The sequence below is a fragment of the Polyodon spathula genome, chromosome 6 (genome assembly GCF_017654505.1).
Source record: "Polyodon spathula isolate WHYD16114869_AA chromosome 6, ASM1765450v1, whole genome shotgun sequence".
NCBI classification, from domain to species: domain Eukaryota; kingdom Metazoa; phylum Chordata; class Actinopteri; order Acipenseriformes; family Polyodontidae; genus Polyodon; species Polyodon spathula.
The window spans coordinates 68,924,433-68,946,329 of NC_054539.1; the positions used below are offsets into that span (position 1 = coordinate 68,924,433).

At 36.3% G+C, this 21,897-nt stretch overlaps 2 protein-coding genes across 4 annotated transcripts; one reads left to right on the forward strand and one right to left on the reverse strand.

The window, feature by feature from the left end:
- Positions 1-1,373: 1,373 nt before the first annotated feature.
- LOC121317525 (protein disulfide-isomerase A6-like) lies at positions 1,374-7,574 on the forward strand. Its single transcript, XM_041253553.1, has 13 exons — positions 1,374-1,538; positions 2,125-2,266; positions 2,688-2,745; positions 3,099-3,225; positions 3,316-3,422; positions 3,856-3,977; positions 4,240-4,354; positions 4,454-4,594; positions 4,887-4,971; positions 5,165-5,237; positions 5,812-5,970; positions 6,149-6,245; positions 6,479-7,574. The coding sequence occupies exons 1-13, from the start codon at positions 1,505-1,507 to the stop codon at positions 6,545-6,547; spliced, it is 1,329 nt and encodes a 442-aa protein (XP_041109487.1). The 5' UTR covers positions 1,374-1,504; the 3' UTR covers positions 6,548-7,574.
- A 241-nt stretch (positions 7,575-7,815) lies between these two features.
- LOC121317526 (V-type proton ATPase subunit C 1-B-like) lies at positions 7,816-21,663 on the reverse strand. Of its 3 annotated transcripts, none has more exons than XM_041253555.1 (13): positions 21,577-21,663; positions 20,613-20,787; positions 19,986-20,053; positions 17,320-17,405; positions 14,543-14,637; positions 13,515-13,606; positions 13,295-13,393; positions 13,120-13,188; positions 12,097-12,189; positions 11,383-11,476; positions 10,667-10,764; positions 9,482-9,611; positions 7,816-9,022 (listed from the first exon to the last, which is right to left on the reverse strand). In XM_041253555.1, exons 2-13 carry the CDS (start codon positions 20,739-20,741, stop codon positions 8,927-8,929), a joined length of 1,149 nt encoding a protein of 382 aa, XP_041109489.1. In that variant the 5' UTR covers positions 20,742-20,787; positions 21,577-21,663; the 3' UTR covers positions 7,816-8,926. The 3 variants fall into 3 exon arrangements, with proteins under 3 accessions (XP_041109489.1, XP_041109488.1, XP_041109490.1); XM_041253554.1 differs by lacking the exon at positions 21,577-21,663 and adding an exon at positions 21,395-21,549; XM_041253556.1 differs by lacking the exons at positions 9,482-9,611; positions 21,577-21,663 and adding an exon at positions 21,395-21,550.
- Positions 21,664-21,897: the final 234 nt, after the last annotated feature.

Sequence of the window (21,897 nt, forward strand, 5' to 3'; positions counted from 1 at the left end):
TTTCGACGTTGGATTTCAATACACCTTGTATCGGGGATAAGCCTTGCGACTCTCTTATACCAAGCTTCCTGCACAAATACAAATCATAAGCATAAAAATAAGAATCCTGTAGTGCAGTCCTAAGGAAATAGCTGGCTAATTCACTGGCTTTTCATGCCTTCTTATTTGCAGAACAGCACACATCACAAGAGGCTATCAGTAGATATTAGTCGACAGCACTACACAACTACACGATTGGGTGCAATTGCTTGAGGACAGAATGGCTAAGGGGGTATAAACTGCAGGTTTTGTCTGTGTAGGGTTTACAATGTACTGTATATTGTTAGCCTAAGGGGAGGGACAAAAAATTGTTTGCTCTCCAGACCCACCTATTTCAGTGCTTTTATATCCTTCAAGCAAAATGTTATGTGGGAGATTATTGTTTATACATGTATGTATGTACAGTACCCATGTATATCTGTATATATGAGTTTATGGAGACCGTAATCTGTATTTTTAATATCTAAATACAACGTTTTTTTGTTTTTTTTTTAGTTATCATTAACCCATTTTGACCTATCACTAAGATGTGTGGTGCTAGTAGGGATAATGTCAATGGTCCAATGAATATGAACCCTGTTAAATGAATGTACTGTATTGATTGGGCCCATTCTATCAGACGAATGGAACATAATTTAGCAATACAAAACATTTTGAGGTTATTGTGGGTCTTTCTACCACATAGGCTTCCATCCCATTGCCTTTTTTTTATTTATTTTTTTACATAAACAAAAGCCTTTATAAACGATATGCAGGTTGAAGTTAAGCCACATTTCACAGCATCGCTAACTGATAGAAGTGGGTTAAATATAAAGAAAATAATCTCATTTCGAGGCTTGTTATTTTGTATTTCAAAGTTCATTTTACAGAATTGTGGTACATGTTTGGTTAATAAAGGTGTACAGTCTTCTTAAAAACCTCTTCATTGCTCATACTTACACGAACTAGGAAAGTTACTTCTGTTTGTCGAACATACACCACTGAAGTGGAAAAAAAAAAAAAAAACCTAGACCGGACGTTTCAAACCAGGATGGTGCTCTGAAAAATCAATTCTGACATGAATCTGGAAGTTACTAAACAAACAAAAAAAAATAGAGATGGATAGCTACTTTTGTTGTTGACGCGGATGTTATGTATAAATGTTTCAAACAGCGTCAAAAACGACATTATTAGTACATTTATAACTAATGGGAAAACTTAGATATTATAATCGTTGGCAATTTCTTTATGACAACGTAGCTTTTCAGCCTCCTTAACGGAAGAACTGTCACTCCGTACTCCACCTACTCAGTGTGAGAACTACACGTCGGCGTTTGATTGGGTACGTCGTTAGAAGTATGAAACAGGCCAATCAGAGGCCGACACGGCGAGGGTTAGTGTCTTTTTTGAGCCTAAGACTTCTTCGTGCGTAAGTGGCACTAGCACAAGGAACAGAGAGCTGATTCGGGAAGAGATAGGTTTGCGGATGGTGGTAGCATCAAACATGAAAAACTTAATAGGTAAGATAGATTTTAATTGCACGGGTGCCAACATTGTGGTGTTTTAAAGATGGAAAGATATTTTTCTGCATACAGCTGTATGCAATACTGTATGTTGCGTTGGCCCAATGTTGTGATTTGCACTGGCAATACAAGCTATTATTATACTGTATTGAATTACTATATTTAATTGTTTTATTTTTCTTGATTTAAATATTGTATCACATCCATTGCAAAGTGAACTGTAAATGTTTTGTGTGTGTGTGTGTGTGTCATGGACTTGCTATATTGTCGATGTATGAAAATTAAATCGGATCATTTAGTTCTATTTGAATCATACTTTTAAAGTGTTTTTGGGAATCCACCTGTTTTCCTGGGTGTTGTAAAACTATCACTGTACCTATGGAAAACACTTTAAGGTTACTGATTGTGCAGTCCCATTGACAACAGGTGCAATAGGGTCCTAGTTCAAGTATTGCGCTTCAGTCGAGTAGCTGAGCGTTGTTGTTCCATCACTAGGGTAAATTGGCCAGGCTCAGGTATGTGTGAAGTTTTTATTATTATTATTATTAATTAATTGATTAATTATTTATATTATTTATTTCAGGTACGGTGGCCTGTACGTTGTTTCTGACTGTGAATGGTTTTTACTCGTCAAGTGATGATGTTGTTGAATTAACTCCGGCAAACTTCAACAGAGAAGTTTTACAGAGCGACAGCTTATGGCTGATAGAGTTCTATGCTCCGTGGTAAGTTCAATATAAACGGGACTCTTACACTTTTTTTTTTTACTGCTGCAACCTGGTGTCCACATGAACCTCATCTACAACACGACTACAAGATTACACTGTACGTCTTTCATTAGCCTGTTCTTTAAAGTAAAATACTTATAGCAGTTCATATGCTGTCAGTTAGTTACTAGAAAAGCCTGTGGAGTGTTTAGTCTAACTTGCATATAAACATTACGTGACTAATTGCCTGCTCTGGATACAGTTCAGGTTTGTAGTACCAACCAGGAATTAAAAGTTGACTCCAAGCTTTATTATTATTTGAGATTTTAGAGAATTATTTAAAATACATTGCAGACTTGTTTGCAATTTAGATTTGATATTTTTATTATGACAGTAAAATGTTGTATCATTTCAATTACACACAAGCGTTTCCTTCCAGGTGTGGCCATTGTCAAAGCCTCACACCACACTGGAAGAAGGCAGCCACAGCTTTAAAAGTAAGAACTTTGTTTTGTTTTTACTCATTTGCATGAACTGTTATGCCAAACAGGAATATAGACTCCCCTACCTTTTTTACTAGTTCTGTTTTGAAATGCCATTTAAAAGCAAAGCCATTAAGTACACCATGTTAATGTTCAGACTAACAAACCTAATCATTATATTCCAATTGGAAAGCATTGTATTTAGAAACATATCGCCAACTATTGATCACATTGAGCTGGGAGTTAAGAGCTGTTGGTTAGTGTGGATTATGAAAGTGAATGTTTCTAGGCTAGACCTTTTGAAGGATGAACGATTACAGCAATAAATGTTGAGCAAAATACGAACATGATTCATTTTGTTTGACTAGGGAGTAGTCAAAGTTGGTGCAGTGGATGCAGATCAGCACAAGTCTCTGGGTAGTCAGTATGGCATTCGGGGGTTTCCTACAATCAAAATCTTTGGGTCCAATAAGAACAAAGCAGAGGATTATCAAGGTACTGTGTTTTATTTTTTATTTTTTCACTTAGTTCTACTAACAAACAGGTTTTGCACGTTGTTGCATTGCTAATCATTTTCTTTTTTAGGTGCAAGGAGCAGCCAAGCCATTGTTGATTCAGCCCTGAATTCCCTCCGATCCATGGTCAAGGAAAGGCTTGATGGGAAAAGCAGTGGCTCTGATCAAGGAAGACAGGTACAACCATTTGTTGTATGATTCATACACCATCTCACACTCTTAAAGGGGTGATTTTTTTAATTTTTTTTCCCCCCCAGCACATCATGGTCTAAAAATAGATATTTAATGTTTGTTTGTTTGTTTATTAAAACAGAAATTACATTGCCACGTTAAAATGGATAATTTCTACACACTATTTTACAACCAATCTTACAGAATTCCGGGGGGGGGGCGGCGCGGAGTAAAAATGCAGCCGTAACAGTCCACTGCAGCCTGATACAGGTTCTCAACATCAAGTAACGAGACCAGTGGTGTATTTGTTTGCAGTATGTGCATCCCAATGGTGCTTTGTAGCTGTCTTGGTGAGACCTGAAGAATTCATGTATTCGAGAGACATCTCACTGGTCTATGAATTCTGTCCTAAAGTGTTGTGAATTTCTATTGCTAACAGAGCAGTGGAGGCAGGAAAGATGTCGTTGATCTGACCGATGATGACTTTGATAAAAAGGTTTTGAACAGTGATGACATCTGGTTGGTGGAGTTCTATGCACCTTGGTGTGGTCATTGTAAAAAGTAAGATTTATTTTAGTGACTTGTCTTAATCCTTTACTCATCGCCTTGCGATGTGAATGTATGTCATGATTCTTATGGCATTGTCGCATAATGGTTGCACTGTGTTTAAGTGACTCAACAACGGTTAAATCTTTTAAAAAGTCAGTGACAATAAATAGTTTCTGTGTTTTGTAATTTAAAAATACATATCACGCTTTTATCTACAAACTTTGATAAGTGTGTAGGTCATGTTATGTAAAACAATCATTTATTGTATTTTTAGCCTTGAACCAGTGTGGGCAGCGGCAGCAACTGAAGTGAAAGAACAAACAAAAGGCAAAGTGAAGCTTGGAGCAGTAGATGCAACAGTGCATCAGATGCTAGCTAGCCGATATGGGGTGAGTGCAGCTGTGCACCCATAAACACAAAATAGGAATAATAATAATAAAAGAATGTAGAGATGATGGCCACATCAACATAACTGCATTTCATCTCAGATTCAAGGATTTCCTACTATTAAAGTTTTCCGTAAAGGAGAGCAGCCAGAGGACTACGAAGGTGGACGATCCAAAGCTGACATTGTTGCTCGTGCTCTTGATCTGTACTCGGACAATGCAGCACCACCTGAGCTGCTGGAGGTGGGCTTTTACATTCACTTTGCATTTCCCTTGTAAAGAAATCTTTTTGAATAGGTCCTAAACATATTCTTTTGCATGTGTAACATGTGTTGTAACTTTAACCTAAGTATGTTACCTTTGACTTAATTTGCTGAAGTAGTATACTAATTTACAACCCCTCGTCTAGGGAAAATATGTATAATCTAAGCCGGAACTAGACATCGTACTTCATTTTACAAGTACTAACGTTCACTAAAACTATTTTAATGTCTTAAGCAATTTACTGAAAATATTAGTTTTGTATGTTTAACAGATCCTTAATGGAGACATTTTGAAGAAGACCTGTGAAGATTATCAGCTCTGCATCATTGCGGCTCTGCCTCACATCCTCGACACAGGTATGAAAATCTAAATTTTGTTTTAAGCTGCTCATTTATTTCACAAACAATTGTAGCAAACTTTGGTTTTCCCAGCGGTTGCTGGAGTTGGGCAATTTTCCTAACAGTTACAAAATACAAAACGATGGGATTGCCTGCACATTTTATTAGTTTATGTTCATGTTCTTTAATCTTCGTATTCCTTGTCTCGTAGGAGCTGCTGGCAGAAATGCCTACCTGGAAGTAATGATGAAAATGGCTGAAAAATACAAGAAAAAGATGTGGGGGTAGGTGCAGTTAATAGTCAAGAAATGTCTTGCATCTTGGAAAGTGCAGTAAAAAGGAAAAATCAACTGGTCTTGCACTCCAGTCCTGTTGCAGTACATTTCAGAATATGCTTTTCACGTCATTAGTTAAATTGATTTTTAAATGTACAATTATTTTACTAATTTTAAATTGGTTCATGTTTTGGGATGGTTCCTATTAAGGATTAGCTTGGTTTTTATCTGACTAACGCAAACAAAACCAGTTGACTTATCTTGGGTATAGGCAACAGCACTGTGAAGTGCTGATTGCTTACAAAAGTATATCTAAATGTATAAATAGACAGTATTTCAAATCTGCCTGCATGCAACTCCTCTCCAGCAGCCTCTCGCGAAATTGTCAGCATGCTTAAAACACAACAGCACTTGGCCCATAGAGGCAGTGTGTTTTTATATGAGCCAATTTTTAAAAAAAATGTTGTCCTTGGCACTGTAGCATAGGCTGTAAAATGACCCCTCATTAAGGGCACTGCTGAGGTTTAGAGGGGACTGTCATGCCTAATGTTTTGTTCTTCAATAACATTTGACCTTGTCACAGGTGGCTGTGGACAGAGGCTGGAGTTCAGATGGATCTTGAGCAGTCCCTGGGGATTGGAGGCTTTGGATATCCAGCCATGGCAGCGATCAACTATAGAAAAATGAAATTTGCCCTTTTGAAAGGGTCCTTCAGTGAACAGGGAATTCATGAGTTTCTGAGGTACATTTCATTCTCTCTCCAAATGCTAATTCACCTGGTTAGACTCTGTTTTGCCTAGAGGCATTTCATATTTCAGAACTAGTCACAATGACAGTACACATTGGTAGTAAATATGAATCTCAAGTGTCAGCTGGGGAAATAACTTGGTAACGTAAATGATATCCTGCTTTTGTATCAGGGATCTTTCAATGGGTCGTGGATCTACAGCTACTGTGGGTGGAGGCACTCTTCCAAACATTAATTCAGTCGAGCCTTGGGATGGCAAAGATGGAGAGGTAAATAATAGAAATATATAATGAATAATGTAGAAAAAAAAGGTTGATTGTAAGGGGGGGTTGCATATTCACTTCTCTGATTCTGTTATTTTCAATCTACTAGATACAGGTTCATGAAATTTGTCAGGCTAATATTTTACTACAAATTTATTTTTTATAATGTTTATGTGAATGTCATGTCGTTCTTGCTCTGAAGCCTGTGCTGTAACCTGTGTGATTTTGTTTTATTTAAGCTTCCTGTAGAAGATGACATTGACTTGAGTGACGTGGAGCTGGATGATCTTGGAAGAGATGAGTTATGAGAATACCAAGTCCGATATATATATTTTTTTTTAATTATTACTCACTTATTGATAAGAAAACAGACCAAACTCCCTTTTATCATCTTTCAGTCAAACCGATTAGTCGGCCATTGAAAAACATTTTTGCACTTGCTTCCATCTTGCAGAATTTGTTTTTAGTTTTTTGTTAAAGATAAAGAATACTACAGTTCTATAGAGAGTACTGTCCACTTGTTCAAGAAGCAGCACTTTCTAATATTCTCATAAATTGGCTTATGAATCCAGTTTATTGAACACAGTTTGGCTGCATGACAAACATCCTTCTTGCATTCGTCTAAATTCTCCAGCCATTACTTTATACTGACATTTTTATTTTCTAGTACTAGGCCTCACAGTTGAATGTGTTCTTTCCAATTTTAATATGTGGTCACTAAAAGACAGCAGGGAGTTGGAGTATTCTTGTACATTTGTTACACGGCCGTCAACTCTGTGAAAAAAATACATTTATTTTTTGAGGGGGGGTTGTTTGTTTTGCATTTGTGATTGTTTGATGGGTTGGGGGGGGAGTCTTGTCATGGTAACAGATAAGGTTGGCACTGACATTAAGAATTAAATAGGCTGGTTGGTGGAAGTGCTTGCCAGGTTTCTCCATAGTGGAGATGGATGGCCCAAGTAGCTGGTTAAGCTTTCAGAGAAGCCATAGAAACAATCCGTGGTCTGAGGGTGTGTGAGAATGGAACAAAGTTAAGAGTAAAAATATACATTTTGCTTGCTGTGTCCACTCAACAAATATTTAGTTGATTTGTATTGTCTTAGGCTCACCACAGACAGGTGACAGTTTACTATTTGCAATTGTGTACCCTTGAAAAAAATTGCTGTAAAATAAAGACCTGGAACATACATTTTATTAAGACTGACTGTCAGATTATATTGGGGATTTGCCCAACAAACCTGTTTTATGTTTTCAAAGTCAGGCACATACGTTACATTTGCTAGTTGCTTTTTGCTATTTCAATTTGGTCTGGGAATAAAAATGAGTAACTTGTGAGTAGTTCATGGCACTTCTTTCTTTAACACCGCAATCCATAAATGTATCTATATTCACCTGTGATAAAAACTACCAAGCCGCCCCCTTTTTTTTTTGGTCCATAACACAAAAAAAAAAATATGCTATATATAGGTATATAAAAAATTTTTTCTTTTTTTTTTTTCTTGCTAAATTAAAATTTATGTGACCAGATTACTTTCAATTTCTTTATGTGACCAGTTCCGACTCATTTCCGATTTTTTTTTTTTTTTTTAAAGGCTTGGTTCTGTAAACAGTCTTGGCAAGGCTGACTAACACTCTGCCAGTCTAGGGAGCACAGCTCCCTATACAAATCTAGGCTGGAATGTTCTGTTTTGCGGCTACTAAAGAACTCATTTATTGCACATCACTACTTGTGGCTTAACAAGTAATGACACTGGGGGGGGGGACACATTAAAATATTTTTTTTTATATTATATATATTATTTTAAGGTGTTTATTTTTTGGACTGGATCACTAGGCTGATTTGAGGATGGTACACCTCTAAATGATTGATTATTGACTGATTATTTAAATTATACATTTTTAAATCTACAGTTCATTTTATAATGCTGTACATGTTAATATCTTTACAATATATCAAATAAAAACTTAAACCACGGGGGGGGGGGGGGGGGGTAAGAACCTGATCCAGTATATTTTTGGCCAGTTTCATTACTGTGGATTATTTAATTCTTTAAACCTGCACTTTCTGATTTGAAGTCTCTGCAGACTGAGTGTCAAAAGACTTGCAGTACATGAGGCATAGCCCTGGAACTTCAAACCCCTGCGAATCTTAGCTTAGAGATGCAATACATTTCAGAACGGATGACAAAAGGTCCACAATACATAACTCAATTTTATATTCTGATACTAATGAAGACATTTAATATACTGTCCTAAAGGAGGGGGGCATACATCTCTGTGAATATTTTTGCACAGTGGAAATATAGAGCGAGATTATGGAGCTATATTTTAAAACCAGTTGCATTGTTATAATAATAAAAAAACATAGTGGCGGCTTATAGTCAACAACCACAAAACAGATTTATCAATACACGTGAATGGAAGACGGGCCTGTCTTGGCTTTGTCCAAATATATTATGTGTTCATTGCAGTTAAACATGAGGCTTAATTATCTGCTGCATGCCTATTAAACACGTATGCTAAGCATGCTGACACATTTGCAATCATGATTAGTTACAGCATTTGTTAAAAGCTTTGACAAACAGGTTAAATAGGGTGATATGCTATACTCTTTGGTTTATTAAGCAGCGAGATCCTGAATCTCTTCTCAAAAGTCAACTCGTGACCTTACACCTTGGCATCGTTGTCTATTTTTGGTCTATCAGATTCAGATCTATCTTGAAGTAGACATAGGAGTAGTAATCCTGGTTCCCAACACTCAATCCTGGGATATCCACAACAGCCTGGAAAACAGGAACAGCTGCATTTTAAAAGAATTACAAGTGTGTAGCTTTATAAATAAATAAATCAATTTGGATCAATTACACGGGGGTCCTGACTTGAATATTGAATTACTCACTTAGTTAAGAGATTCCACTTGTCATATGTTAATTATAATTTCAACTAACATTAAAAACTTAGAAATGTTATCTTGCTTAACAGAAGCACATAAGTGATTTTTCGTAGGAGAATCTAAAACCTTTGACAAGAAAAGACCTACAGGTCACAATGAGACACCTGTCTCCCTTGTAGCTATTGCCAATGCTATGGTCTATGCTACTTTCCCATGCAATTTACATTTCCATTTTACATTTGCAAATATAGCCACATTGCAACTAGTTAGAAGTGTAACCATGTCATATTTTAAGTATGTTTAAAACAAGGCACCACTGTCGAGTCTTTAGAGTAAAATAAATGCATACGTCCACCACACTTGCTGCTGCAACACCATCTAAATGTTTGTAGAGTGCGTTCAGGACGTCCCGCAGGCGTTTCACGCTCTTCTTGTTAGGCTGCAGCAGCACCGTTTGAAAGTTTACTGGGAGACCATATCTAAGAAACAGTGATTTTATATTTAATTACGTAGACTGTAGACTGTAAAATGCATAAGATAAGTATTTATGTCTATTTTGTATATTTGTCACATTTCACAGTTTTACAACATATACAGTCAATTCTTATTAAGATGAACCCAGATTAAACTAATTTTCTGATACATGAATTTTCTACATGGTCCCAGACAAATTTAACAGTCACTTTTAGTAAATTACTTATAAATTCACTTAACACTAATTTCCTGTTTATGCTAATTCTTTTGGGAAGAAAGATTTTAATAAAACAAATTGCCTTAGTTTGAACAGCTGAGTCTATGCATCCTATGATGCATTGCCATATAGTGCAGCACATGCATTACCCTTACAGACAAAGTGGAGTTGTTGAAAGCAGTGGATAATGCACCACCATACAAGAAAAAGAAAGATGTTGCTGCAGATTTCAACATTCCTGCGAACGCTTTGTCAACCATTCTGAAAAATCTGAATACAATAATACCTATGAACAGCAAAACTGGATGCAAATTGCTTTTGTGGTTTTTAAATGCCTGTGATCTGAACAAGACATGCAGATTTCAACTTTTAAAAGTTCACTTACAAACGAATTTTCAATAAAATGCAAAGTGCTTTTAAATGTATAATACTTTTTTCATTGTGTTACTGTAACTTCAATAAAAAATAAAAATAAAAAACTGACATTATGCATTTGGCCAAGACTGATGATAATAATTACTGATTAAGTGTTAATGAGAGCTGGATATAATATACCATATCTGAGGGTACGTAGAGGTGTATGTCACCCTTAAACGTATACGTATATCTAGAGAGCACTTACCCAAGCATGCTAAAATTGGAGAAGAACAATGTTTTAGCACAAACTCAGAAGGGATGTAGAGGGACCTATATACAGTGATCTATGAATTCATATTACTGGGCTGTTGTGTGATCAGTGAGGCAGGAATGAATGTCACTGACATGCTTGTTTTGTATTTACTGGCGAGTGGCATATGTAACTGACATATTAGTCATTGCTTTGTCAAACCTACGTTCACATACCTCAGTACTGATTCCACAAAAACTCTCAAGGCCTTTACATGGATCCAAGCAATGAATGCTTCACTGAAGTTCACCTTCAGCCATCGCAGAAGAGGACCCTATAATTGTAAATAATGGCAATCAGACAATAAGTTATTTTATTTATTTATTTATTTATTTAAAGTCCTACCTTTAAATGTAACGAGTATTTGAAGCATTTTATACACGTCATACCTGTTTATTCTGGTAACGTTCTCCAAGACAGCACTTTCTTTAAGGTTTTTCTTTTAAAGGTTTAAGGTTCATACATTGTGAACACAAAGTACAGCATTATGCATTACATCACCCGCTGTATTTAAATATACAAAACTCAGCCACTATGCAAGAGAATGAGAATTAACAAGAGACTGCACCATGGGAGTGGTTGATGAAAATTACAAGTTGGCTCCAAAGGACCTCAGCTGCCAGCCAGCATCCACCCCAAGGAGCTTTTATAAAGCCCCCACTCTCATTAACAATCCCACTGCAATTAGACAAGGGAATAACCAGCAGCAGCTTATCAATTAAACAAAATCCCTTAGATGCTAAATGCAACTCTGTGTCCTGTTGCAATAAAAGTAATTATAAGTAATTTATTTAACAACAGAGCACTGGTTTTATACGTTGTTTGTCTGACAATAAAGCTGCATTTCTAATTGAGAAACTCTGAGAATTAGAAAAGCTTGGGGACAACTTACATACTGCTGCTTCTTGTCTGCAGCCAGTCGTGTCATTTCCTCTTTCTCAGACTGGAGCTCCTTCTCATTGAAGTTAAATTCACGCACCGCGAACCTTCACACAAACACGCAAAGCTGATGTTAGCACCAGGTCTTGGTCTTTAAGGAACGTCAGTATGTGTCAAAATGATAACACACTAAAATAAAGTACTGTACACTGCCCTGCCGAGCAAGTGGGTGGCTGGGGAAGATCTAAGGAGCACCTGCTGTCAAAACCAGCCCCTGACTGCTCTTGATAAATGACCAGCACGTTTCTCTTGGCGCATTTTCAGGTAGAGAAGACAGGATGCACTGCAGGGAGAACCGCGTCTGTCACAGCACTCAGACACTGTTGCCACTAATCTTGGGCCTGTTCAAATCACCCGCTCTCAATAAATGGCTACCATATTGACCTCACCATAACTGATATTAAGCAATCTATGAAACACAGACCTCATTTTCCCCAAAAATTGCTGTTAATGTAAAATGATACATCCTCTGGGGGTCATGTCTGGGCAGTAATGTTTACAGGAACAATGTTGGCATTAGATAGGGTCTTCAATCTCACATAATGTGGGGGTCCTATCGTGGATGTTACTGTCATGACCATGTGCCCAACAAGCAAGCATCTAAACCACGCAAGAAACAGTTATAGTCTGAGCAGTTAAAAAAAACATGGACTTGAACTTGACTTACTTCTTGTCTCTTGCTTTCGCTTTGAATTCATCAACTGCTTTCTTGAACAAAGTCACAGTGAAAAGCCCTCCTTCTGAATCCTCCATTATTTTTCTAGAGTACACAAGTTAATCAGTTTCCTTTTGTGTTTCTTTCCGAAAAACAGCATTAAATACCACAGGTTTTACTAAATAATAATCAGCTCGTGCAAGGGGAGGCACTAAGGCACGTACTCTGCTCTTTATTATTCTGCAATAAGTTTAACGTAACGTTTCATGTATACAATCTTGGGAGGTGGTATTAAACCAGAACAGGTTTGAGCTTGCAACTGAGCTCAGTGGAAACACAAGTTCTGGATAGCACCTTAAAGGGCCTTAAAGAGTAAGTAGCAGGGTTACACGGCCACAGGTGTTGCTACAACTGTTTAAATAATGTACCTGTCATTTTTCTTTTCATTGTTATCATCCTGACAACTATTTACATAGCTTTAAAGTCTGCCAAAGCTCTTTTCAAAATGGCTGCTCTAGTGTACTGACAGTGTAAGGATTATTGCCCACATTGTCAAACAGGAAACACAGCAATTACGATCCATCATGTGGTACGGAACAGAAAAGCCAGAGCACTTGTTATGTTTTTTTTTTTTTTTTTTTTTTTTTTTTTTTTTTAATATATTTGCTTTTCCTGCAGTGATTTGATTATAAGTGTAAAAAGTTGTCACATTGTAACAATGAAAAGAAAAATCACAGGTATGTTTTTAAACAGTTGGAGCAACACAGAAGGACATATAACGCTATATTTTTTGGAACCCCGCTACTTACTCTTTAAAGCTCAACTTATGTTAAACTTGTTAGATAGTTAAGTAAACACATTTTGTAGCTAGTTCCCTAGTTCACTCAAAATCTGTGCACAATGTAGTGCTTTCTTCTGAAAGAGATACTATCAAGACAAAGGGAGCGTCTCTTCAGGATTGGTTTCCGATAAGTCTGTTGACTTGAATTCATATTACATATTACTCAGTGACAGATAAGGAAAGCATTTGCTTACTTTGTTGACCGAGGTACCACTAAATCTGACAGAGATTCGTACGTTTTTTGCCAAGTGACGTAATTTGCCCTACAAAACAAAAACAAAATGATCAGTATTATATGACAACATATAACCCTCCAACAAAATAAATGTTACCAATGTAATGTAAAAGACTGTACATCAAACAACTTACTTTGGAACAACAACTAGAAGGGTGGTAAGATATTCTGAATCCAGCACAAAGTCATTCTTATTCACAATGTCTGTTAGTGTTCGAGTTAAAAGGTTCCCCCTACGAAAGTACAAGCAATGTATTGTTATGGAAACGTGTATCAGTTTGTCATTTACAGAGCAGAAATGACGTCCTGGGAATGGTGAAGGATGATTGCGTGGAGAGTACACTAAGCACGTACATCGCTTTTCTTTCCAGGCCCTGCAGGCTGGCCTTGATGTTGCTGTATGCCACAGAACGGGCTTTCAAGTCTGTGTCAATCTGGGTGATTTGCTGCAACCAGAAAACAGAAACATTAAAAAATAAATAAATAAAATACCCTGCTGACCATAAAGAATATATTAATGTACAATATTTTTAGCTTAGTTATTATTTAACTTATTTAGTTGTCACTTAAATAATTAGTTATAGTTATTTAGCTGATACCTAGAGTGTATGAACTACCCATCATCTAAAGAGTCACTTACAACAATGTCTCACCTGAGAGATGGTGCACAGTGAGTGAGCTGGGATTTGAACCAGGGACCACCTAGTTACAAGCTCTTTTCTTTAACCACTGGACCACACAGTATGGCCCTCCCCCCCCTCTCTCTCTCTCTCTCTCTCTCTCTCTCTCTCTCTCTCTCTCTCTCTCTCTCTCTCTCTCTCTCTCTCTCTCTCTCTCTCTCTCTCTCTCTCTCTCTCTCTCTCTCTCTCTCTCTCTCTCTCTCTCTCTCTCTCTCTCTCTCTCTCTCTCTCTCTCTCTCTCTCTCTCTCTCTCTCTCTCTCATGTATTTCCTAAGTTTTAAAGGATAAGGTGTTGTAATAATAATAATAATAATAATAATAATAATAATAATACAAAAGTAGACTGTGGAGTTTAAAGTGTTGTTTTGAATAACATTATCATTCTTGGCTAATTGTATCATAAATTCAATTAAGCACTGGTTCCTGTAATGCAGATAAACAAACTTGCTTTCACAGGAATACAGCTTAAATAGATTGAACTTTGCACAATGACAGATTACAACCCCCATGTGAAAAAAAAACAGCTGCTTCAGGATTCTCCTTCACCCCTGAAGAGACCACAAATAAGCAAAAATATAATGAAGTCAGAAATAAACTGTAAAATACCTTTAAAGATTTGACTAGGGTCTTACGCTTTACTGCTTTGCGATTCGCTATATATATTCAAACTCAATTGAATAAGAACATACTATATTAATGTACCTTTGACATTACTTCTGAAAGGGTCTGCAGTGATTGCTGTGTTGGGTATTTTGCCATGTCCCACTGGAACCGGGTCAAGTAGGTGACCAGGTCAACTGAAACAGTATTAACATAGAAGGAATGAGTTTTCAGTGGTTTACACTGTGAACACCGTAAGATCATGCTGTAGCGGCAGTAAAAAAAAATACACACATCAACACACAGAGCACTTCAAAATCAACACAACACCTGCATTTAAATTGTTTGCTGGAGTTTTATGAGTTCGAATATTGTAAGCAGACTGCTGCGTAAATGGGAGAAAATAATGCTGCCTGCTGGAGGAAAAAGAAAATGTATTTTAAAAAATGGAAATTGATTTTTCCCAAGTTTTTTTTTTTCCCCCTCTGCAGTAAGGTTAATGCACAAGGGGCAACTCTAAAAGAGTCTCAGCAAACAGCACTGTGTAACAGTGTTTCAAACTGAGCCGTGACACAACATGTGCACTGTGTAAGAGTTTCAAACTGAGCCGTGACACAACATGTGCACTGTCTAAGAGTTTCAAACTGAGCCGTGACACAACATGTGCACTGTGTAAGAGTTTCAAACTGAGCAGTGACACAACATTGTTTACGTATGTATTTATTTATTTATTTAACTATGAAACAATAAAGCACTAACCAATGGAATCTGCACAACATGAGCTTGTAATTTGCTTTAAAACCCTTGATTTGTCCGTTTGAGCTTTATCCAGTAAGTCACCCTACACTATATCAGCAGGTGTATTATATTTTGCAGCATGTGATTTGCCTATTGATTTTGCAGCATGTGATTTGCATATTGATTTTGCAGCATGTGATTTGCATATTGATTTTGCAGCATGTGATTTGAATATTGACATGCTTGCTTGCTTATATCCAGCAATTTAAGTAAAAAAAAAAAGTTTCTTCTGAAAAAACAAAAACAAAATTCAAACACATACATTTGAAATGTAAAGGCAAATATTTTGCTTAATGCCTTGAACACCCAGTAAATGCAAATTGTAACTAAAAACTAGTTTAGCCTGTTAATTGGAAATTTGGCATACACTAATAGAATGGGCTTGATAAAGTTGGCAGTTCTGAATCTTAGACTGTATTTATGAAATCTGGGTTAATGTACCAAGATATTACACTAAGTTTTACCCTAAAAGGTATAGTGCAATTAAAATTATTTTTCAGATTTTATCATTTAATGTTGGCTCCTGTCTGTCATCACAGTTGTCCTGCCATATTAGGTGTTTATTATCTGATGTGATTACAAACTAACTGAAAGCTGCTTTCTTAGTTCTTTCTTGCTTTTGATAATAATAATAATAATAATAATAATAATAATAATAATAATAATAATAATAATAATAATAATCTTTCTCTTTATATAGCCCCTTTCTTAGTGGACCACCATCACAAAGTGCTTTACAAGACACAAGACTAGGGTGTGTGAGCTATGCATCAGCTGCAGAGTCCCTTACAACAACGTCTCACCCGAAAGACGGAGCACAAGGAGGTTAAGTGACTTGCTCAGGGTCACACAGTGAGTCAGTGGCTGAGCTGGGATTTGAACCGGGGATTCTGAGGATAAAGCTGGAGCTTTAGATCCAGTGAAAAATCCTAAAAAGCAGTTATTGATCAGGCTCTGTGGAAAAGGCTTGGGCTTTAAATGCAAGGTAGCTTGATAAAAGATTAAGAGTGTTGCCCAAGGAAGGTTTGTACACAGAACTCTTTGTTGAAATGATGTTATCCTAGTGATGTGGATATCGTGACCAAGCTACGAGGCTGACAGATATAAAATCCATCGTAACCTGATCACTGTACCCTCAAAACCAGATTTCAACTGTCAACAACAACACAAAACAACAGTATCAAACAAAACAACTTCAGCACTTCAGAGGACATGCTTAAATGAGTGCACCACAGCAACGACAAGTACCCAGTAGAGCCTGAAAATACGTTTTCTTGGTTGTCTTTGCTGTCTGTGTTGTCTTCTGCCCTGCAGGGGTACAGTCACATCACCATTGCATTGACAACTCATTGTGTGTAAAACAGCTGGTAAGGTTAATGCAGTCCGGTGTGCAAACGTGTGAGCACTAGTGCATAGTTCATTTGTCACTGTCTGGGTTTAACTTTAATAAACAGAAACTTAATAGGTGTGGAATTCCTCCCCTTCATCGGTGTCAGTACGATTTCCACTGCTCCCCTCAGCATTATGCTGTTGACCTGTTTTCTTTCTAATACATCTTTAAACTAAAGATACAGCGATATTATGCATCCGTTTAAGTTAGGAGTCAACTTAACACCTGACTTAAGCTTGTCTGGAGAATCCTAAGTGCCTGGACGGAGCAGCCTTTTTCACTTCATTCAAATCATATGACCTTTCAAGTGACCCTGCCCCACCTAACTTACAGATATAGACATAGATAGACACACACACACACACACACACACACACAGAACAGGTGGGGCTAGCATATTGTCACAGTTGTTTTCAAAGGAATGAAGAAGGCTGTTCATTGCCAGTCAAAGTCAATTTCAAAGTCAGGGAATGGCAGATGTAGAGAAAAATGATAAAAGAAAAAAATATATAGGTCAGTGTTGGGGCAACAGAAATCAACCATATAGAATGAAAACTAAAAACAATTCAAATAACACTTGAAGCTAAACGCTTTTTTCAAGCACACAGCGTGTTGGGGGGCTCATTATAAGCAGACCCACAGAGAGGTGTTATCATTCATATAAAAGCCTTTTCACTGCAGCACCCCTCACCTCCATTGGCTAGCAGGTTTTCCTGAACTTTGTCTTCGGAATCCTCCATCATATCAGACACGGAGTGTGCAATTTTCTTTAGAACACTGGAGAAAAGCAAAAGGGAATGTTTTTAACCCTGTGCTGCTGATGCACTCACCTTTAAAACACTGGTAAATACAAAATAAAAATCATAACAATATTAATAAACTGAAAAAAAAAATTGATAATAACATTGTTTGAAAAGCAAAATGAATAATAACATTTACCGAACAGCAAATGCTGTGAGTGAGGCAGCCGTATCAAATTCTGTATAAACATAATTTAGATATTTTGTTAACATTATTTAATCAAAGAAACTACAAAATTATATCACAAAAGTCTCCCGGAAGCCACAATAGTAGTACACACTTAGTACATGTTAGATTTGAAAATGTCACATTTTTCATTTTTTGTCAGGTTTTTCCTTAAATATATGTAAAACTACAAAGCAGTGGTATGTAATTCAATATGTTAACATAACATTATTCAGCAGGTTTCATTTGACTTTATGAAGCAAAACTAGATACAACTCTATAGGGTGATGCACAACTTTTGGCCGCAGCTGTACAGGTCAATGTAATATGTACCTTGTAGGCGCATTTTCGTATAGACCCGATGCCTTTACTTTGAACTGACAACATGCTCTGCAACAGATACTGCTCATCAGAAGGTTTACTCCTGAGATTAGAACCCTACTGGCAACCAGATTCCACTCCATTACAATTAGGAAACCGACACCTTGGCTGTCTGACCGCTGCAGAGCTATATAGTCTCAAGTACTCTCCAGCAAGTGAATTTAGATCTTACATGGAAAAACGTACTACAATCCCGTGGCATAAATAAGTAATTAAGGGGTATTGAAATCATATACTCAGGTCATCCCTTTTGACTGCACAGCCCCAGTATGGGGTAGAGGCGTTGACAGGTTTACACTAATATTTACTGCCCGGTTGTGTACTTCAATTTGCTGTGTACTTCTCATATGCGCAGTTTTGGGATAAACACATTTTATATCAAACATGTATTTTCATTTTTTTTTTTTTAATATATCTTACTACACAAGGCTGATGTTAGCTCTGTTGGCTTTTTTTTTTTCAGGCTACTTAGGCTATTTCCCCTGAAATGTGAAACAGAAAACCCTGATGTTGTTTTTTTAAACTCAAAATACATGTGCTTCTTTCAAAACTTCACATAAGAGATTGCAAACAGAAGTTCCATTATTGCATTAGCTACACACCCTTTTAAAATATCTATATAAAAAACGTGTAGCTCTTTATTTATGTTTGTTTGGTCACTTTTCAGAAGGATTTATAGAATGTTCCTAAAGAAGGTCTAATTAATGTTGTTTTTTTTTGTTTTTTTTTACAGACACTAAACTAACATAGCATCCTTTGGGAATGACAGTCTCATATTTTCCAATATTCTTTTAAAATTGTCACACTTATAAGAAAAATTAAAAAAGAAAGAAAGAAAGAGAGAAAGAAAGAAAACAAAATTTGCTATTTACAGCTAATTATAAGATCATTAACACATTTTTCTTTATTTTATTTTGTTTTACATTTATGGTTTGTTGTAAAATGTTACTAATACATCTTGACAAAAGTATAAATTCATTCCAATCACATGAAAAGCTTTAGCCCAGAAAAGGTCCTTCTGATGTTAAATTTCATTCTCAAGGACACTGAGCTGTAAGTCATGGTGTGATTCAATGAACTTACAAAACCAAAAAGTGACCTACTAGCATTAATTACGCCTTTGTCTATGAATGAGGAGGCTATATTACAGTACTTTTAAACTGGTGCTGCTGGTGAATTGTAAAATGTGTAGATTATTTCCAATATTGTACTTGAATCATAAGACTTCATAGGCACAATATACACACACTGATCCTATGGAAATATTAATGTACATTCAGTACATTAATTCAGTACATATCTGACATACAGTGGGTGGTCAGGTTGCTCTGGATCATGAATTGAAAAATAGTATTATATATTCATGTTATTCAAGTCAATATAACTATTAAGTGTTTGCAATCCCTTAAAACTCAATATATTAAGTGAATTTAGTCTATATATATTATATATATATATATTATTAATATAATATATAATATATAAGTAATATATATATATATATATATAATATATATATATATTATAGGATATATAACTTAAGATATGTAGATATGTAGACTATCTACATAAATTCTATATAAATCTATAGATATTCATAGAAACATACACTATACATAGTCTATATAAAAAGGTATGCATCAAATTTGAACAACAAACACTAGAGTGGGAGAGACCGTGAGCTACATTTGCCCTTCAGGCATGAAACAAAACTGGATCGAACAAGATTTTGTTTTTGTCAATACCAAAAGTCTCAATACCAAAAGTCTTGTTGATCACTAGCTAGATACAAACCACAGAGAAACAATGAAAATGTCACGGCACCCTTGATTACACTAAATACAAAGCAGAAGAATTGAGTGTGTGTGCATTGAACACAGCAGAGCAGCTCCAGCTTACACAGGGCCCAACCCTTGTGCTCGAGTCAGGCTGGAGCAAGTGCAACATTGTATATATTCAAAACAATGAAGCACTACCCATCTGTATACAGTAAATAATGGCTGTTTTTACCTCTCAGCAAAGGTATCCAGTTTCCCCAGCTCATCTGAGAGGCTTACTAGCGCATCTAGCGTGCCCACCTGTAGGAAACCAATAACACTGATTCAATACACCGACACTCCTGTTAAACAAAATGTGTGAAATTAAATACCTTGGCAGATACCTTGCTCAGTAAGAGCTAAGCCATCAAATAAAACCATACTGTAAGAAATGTTTTATATCAAGATACGTTTTTTTAAAGGTGGTCCAGTTATATAAAAACAGCTTAAACATTATGGGCCTTGAGGCAAAGGGATAGGCAGGCTTCCAGATAGGAATTAAACACTTTTAATGGTATAAAAGTAGCCAGAAACAACCAACCCTAGGAAAACATTTGAACTACAGTGGCTTTTAAAAAGTTAAGTTGCAGGATGCAGACGGAGCAGTTAAATTATTGTTGTTATTGCTAGTTTTATACCATCATTATTTTATCTTTAACATTTAATCTTGCTTCAAGGCAGCCTATTGTAGAGATATCAAATACAGTACAAGACAAAATACAAGCTTCTTACACGGTTACTGGCAACAATTACAACATCAGCAAAAACAACTGCGGTTGTTAATTTTAATTGTAACACAGCACTTTTTTTTTTTTTTTACCTTAAGATCAGGAATTGTGAATTTGAAATTACTGGAGAGGTTGGCTTTAGTGGTGACAGTGTTCATTCTCTCCCACAGCTGCTGATTTGATTTGTCAACAGGTGCAGAAATTAGCCAGAATTCTGCCATTTCTTTCTTTCTGGACACTAATCTTTTTTGGTAGGTTTCCTCGCCTCTAAAAAGAGAAAGCACAGTAATAGTAACACAGTGACAATGTTACACACAACCCCCAGTGTCCCGCTCCAAGACCTCTCTCCTTTCTCTACTTTAACTCTTAGATATCACTGAGAGGAAAATGGGAAGTTGAGTTCATTCTAGTGTGACTTTGAGTCATGTATACAAATAATTGTTTCCTACAAGGGTGGATGCTGCTGATAGTATTTTTACAGTTGTTCTTTTCTACATCAACACTATAAATAAATGTTAATATTTATTTTTTCAACAGTTAAGCAACCTCTAGAAATTAGAATTTTACTTCACTATAAGAAGGTATGAACCTTTGCTGCTATTTAAAAATTAAAATGACATCACGATTTTGCTTTGTAAAATTAAAACTGCAATGCACATAACATGGAATATAACATGATTTCATTAGTTTATGATAACCAACTGGCTTACCTTAGAAGGCAGAGAGAAAAGCATGTTTCCACACTGGGAATTGTTTGCTAATTTTCTCATGAGCACACTACTTTCTATACTAGTAACAATTACTTAAGTTTCCATATGCTGTCGAATAAGATCAGAAATAATGCACAAACGAAAAAAAACATAAATACTCTTACCTCAGTTTTTATTTTTCGTTTAACATTGCTCATTACAATGCAGGACAGTTGGCTGCTCTGTTTAAAACAATTATATATAACCCACCCACCCCGGTTAAAAATTTTGTTTTATAACTCTACTGTAAGTAAAAGCTACCGACCATATTCAGTGCATCTAAAAAAAGTCTTACTGATATACATACCTCTTCCCTCCACCACTACCATGCCCACAATGAGGCAGGTGATGAAAACACGGCCGTTTCTAGAGTGGGAAATGTGACCATTATTACATCATCCAACTACAGGTAAGACTATTTGCATAGTATGGAGATGGTGTCTTGTTCGTGTTCCGTGCTTACAGTAAAAACACCACTGTGAGTGGCTTTCCTCAACAGAGCATACAATAAAATGTACAAAATGAAAATTTAAATGTTAAATGAATGGATACAAAGAAACCTCTTTTTGTTTTCTATAGTTGTAAATGGTTTAATATCTCAATGTCAGCTATTCTGAATTTTAACACA

What these genes read in the sequence shown, in the direction of transcription:
- LOC121317525 (XM_041253553.1), top strand. Translation starts at nt 1,505, where the DNA reads ATGGTGGTAGCATCAAACATGAAAAACTTAATAG. An exon ending in TGGTGTGGTCATTGTAAAAA is followed by an intron (nt 3,978 to 4,239) that starts GTAAGATTTATT and finishes TTGTATTTTTAG; the next exon opens with CCTTGAACCAGTGTGGGCAG. An exon ending in CACCACCTGAGCTGCTGGAG is followed by an intron (nt 4,595 to 4,886) that starts GTGGGCTTTTAC and finishes TATGTTTAACAG; the next exon opens with ATCCTTAATGGAGACATTTT.
- LOC121317526 (XM_041253555.1), bottom strand. Translation starts at nt 20,741, where the DNA reads ATGGCAGAATTCTGGCTAATTTCTGCACCTGTTGACAAATCAAATCAG. An exon ending in TCACAATTCCTGATCTTAAG is followed by an intron (nt 20,054 to 20,612) that starts GTAAAAAAAAAA and finishes GGTTTCCTACAG; the next exon opens with GTGGGCACGCTAGATGCGCT. An exon ending in CTGGATACCTTTGCTGAGAG is followed by an intron (nt 17,406 to 19,985) that starts GTAAAAACAGCC and finishes GCTTTTCTCCAG; the next exon opens with TGTTCTAAAGAAAATTGCAC.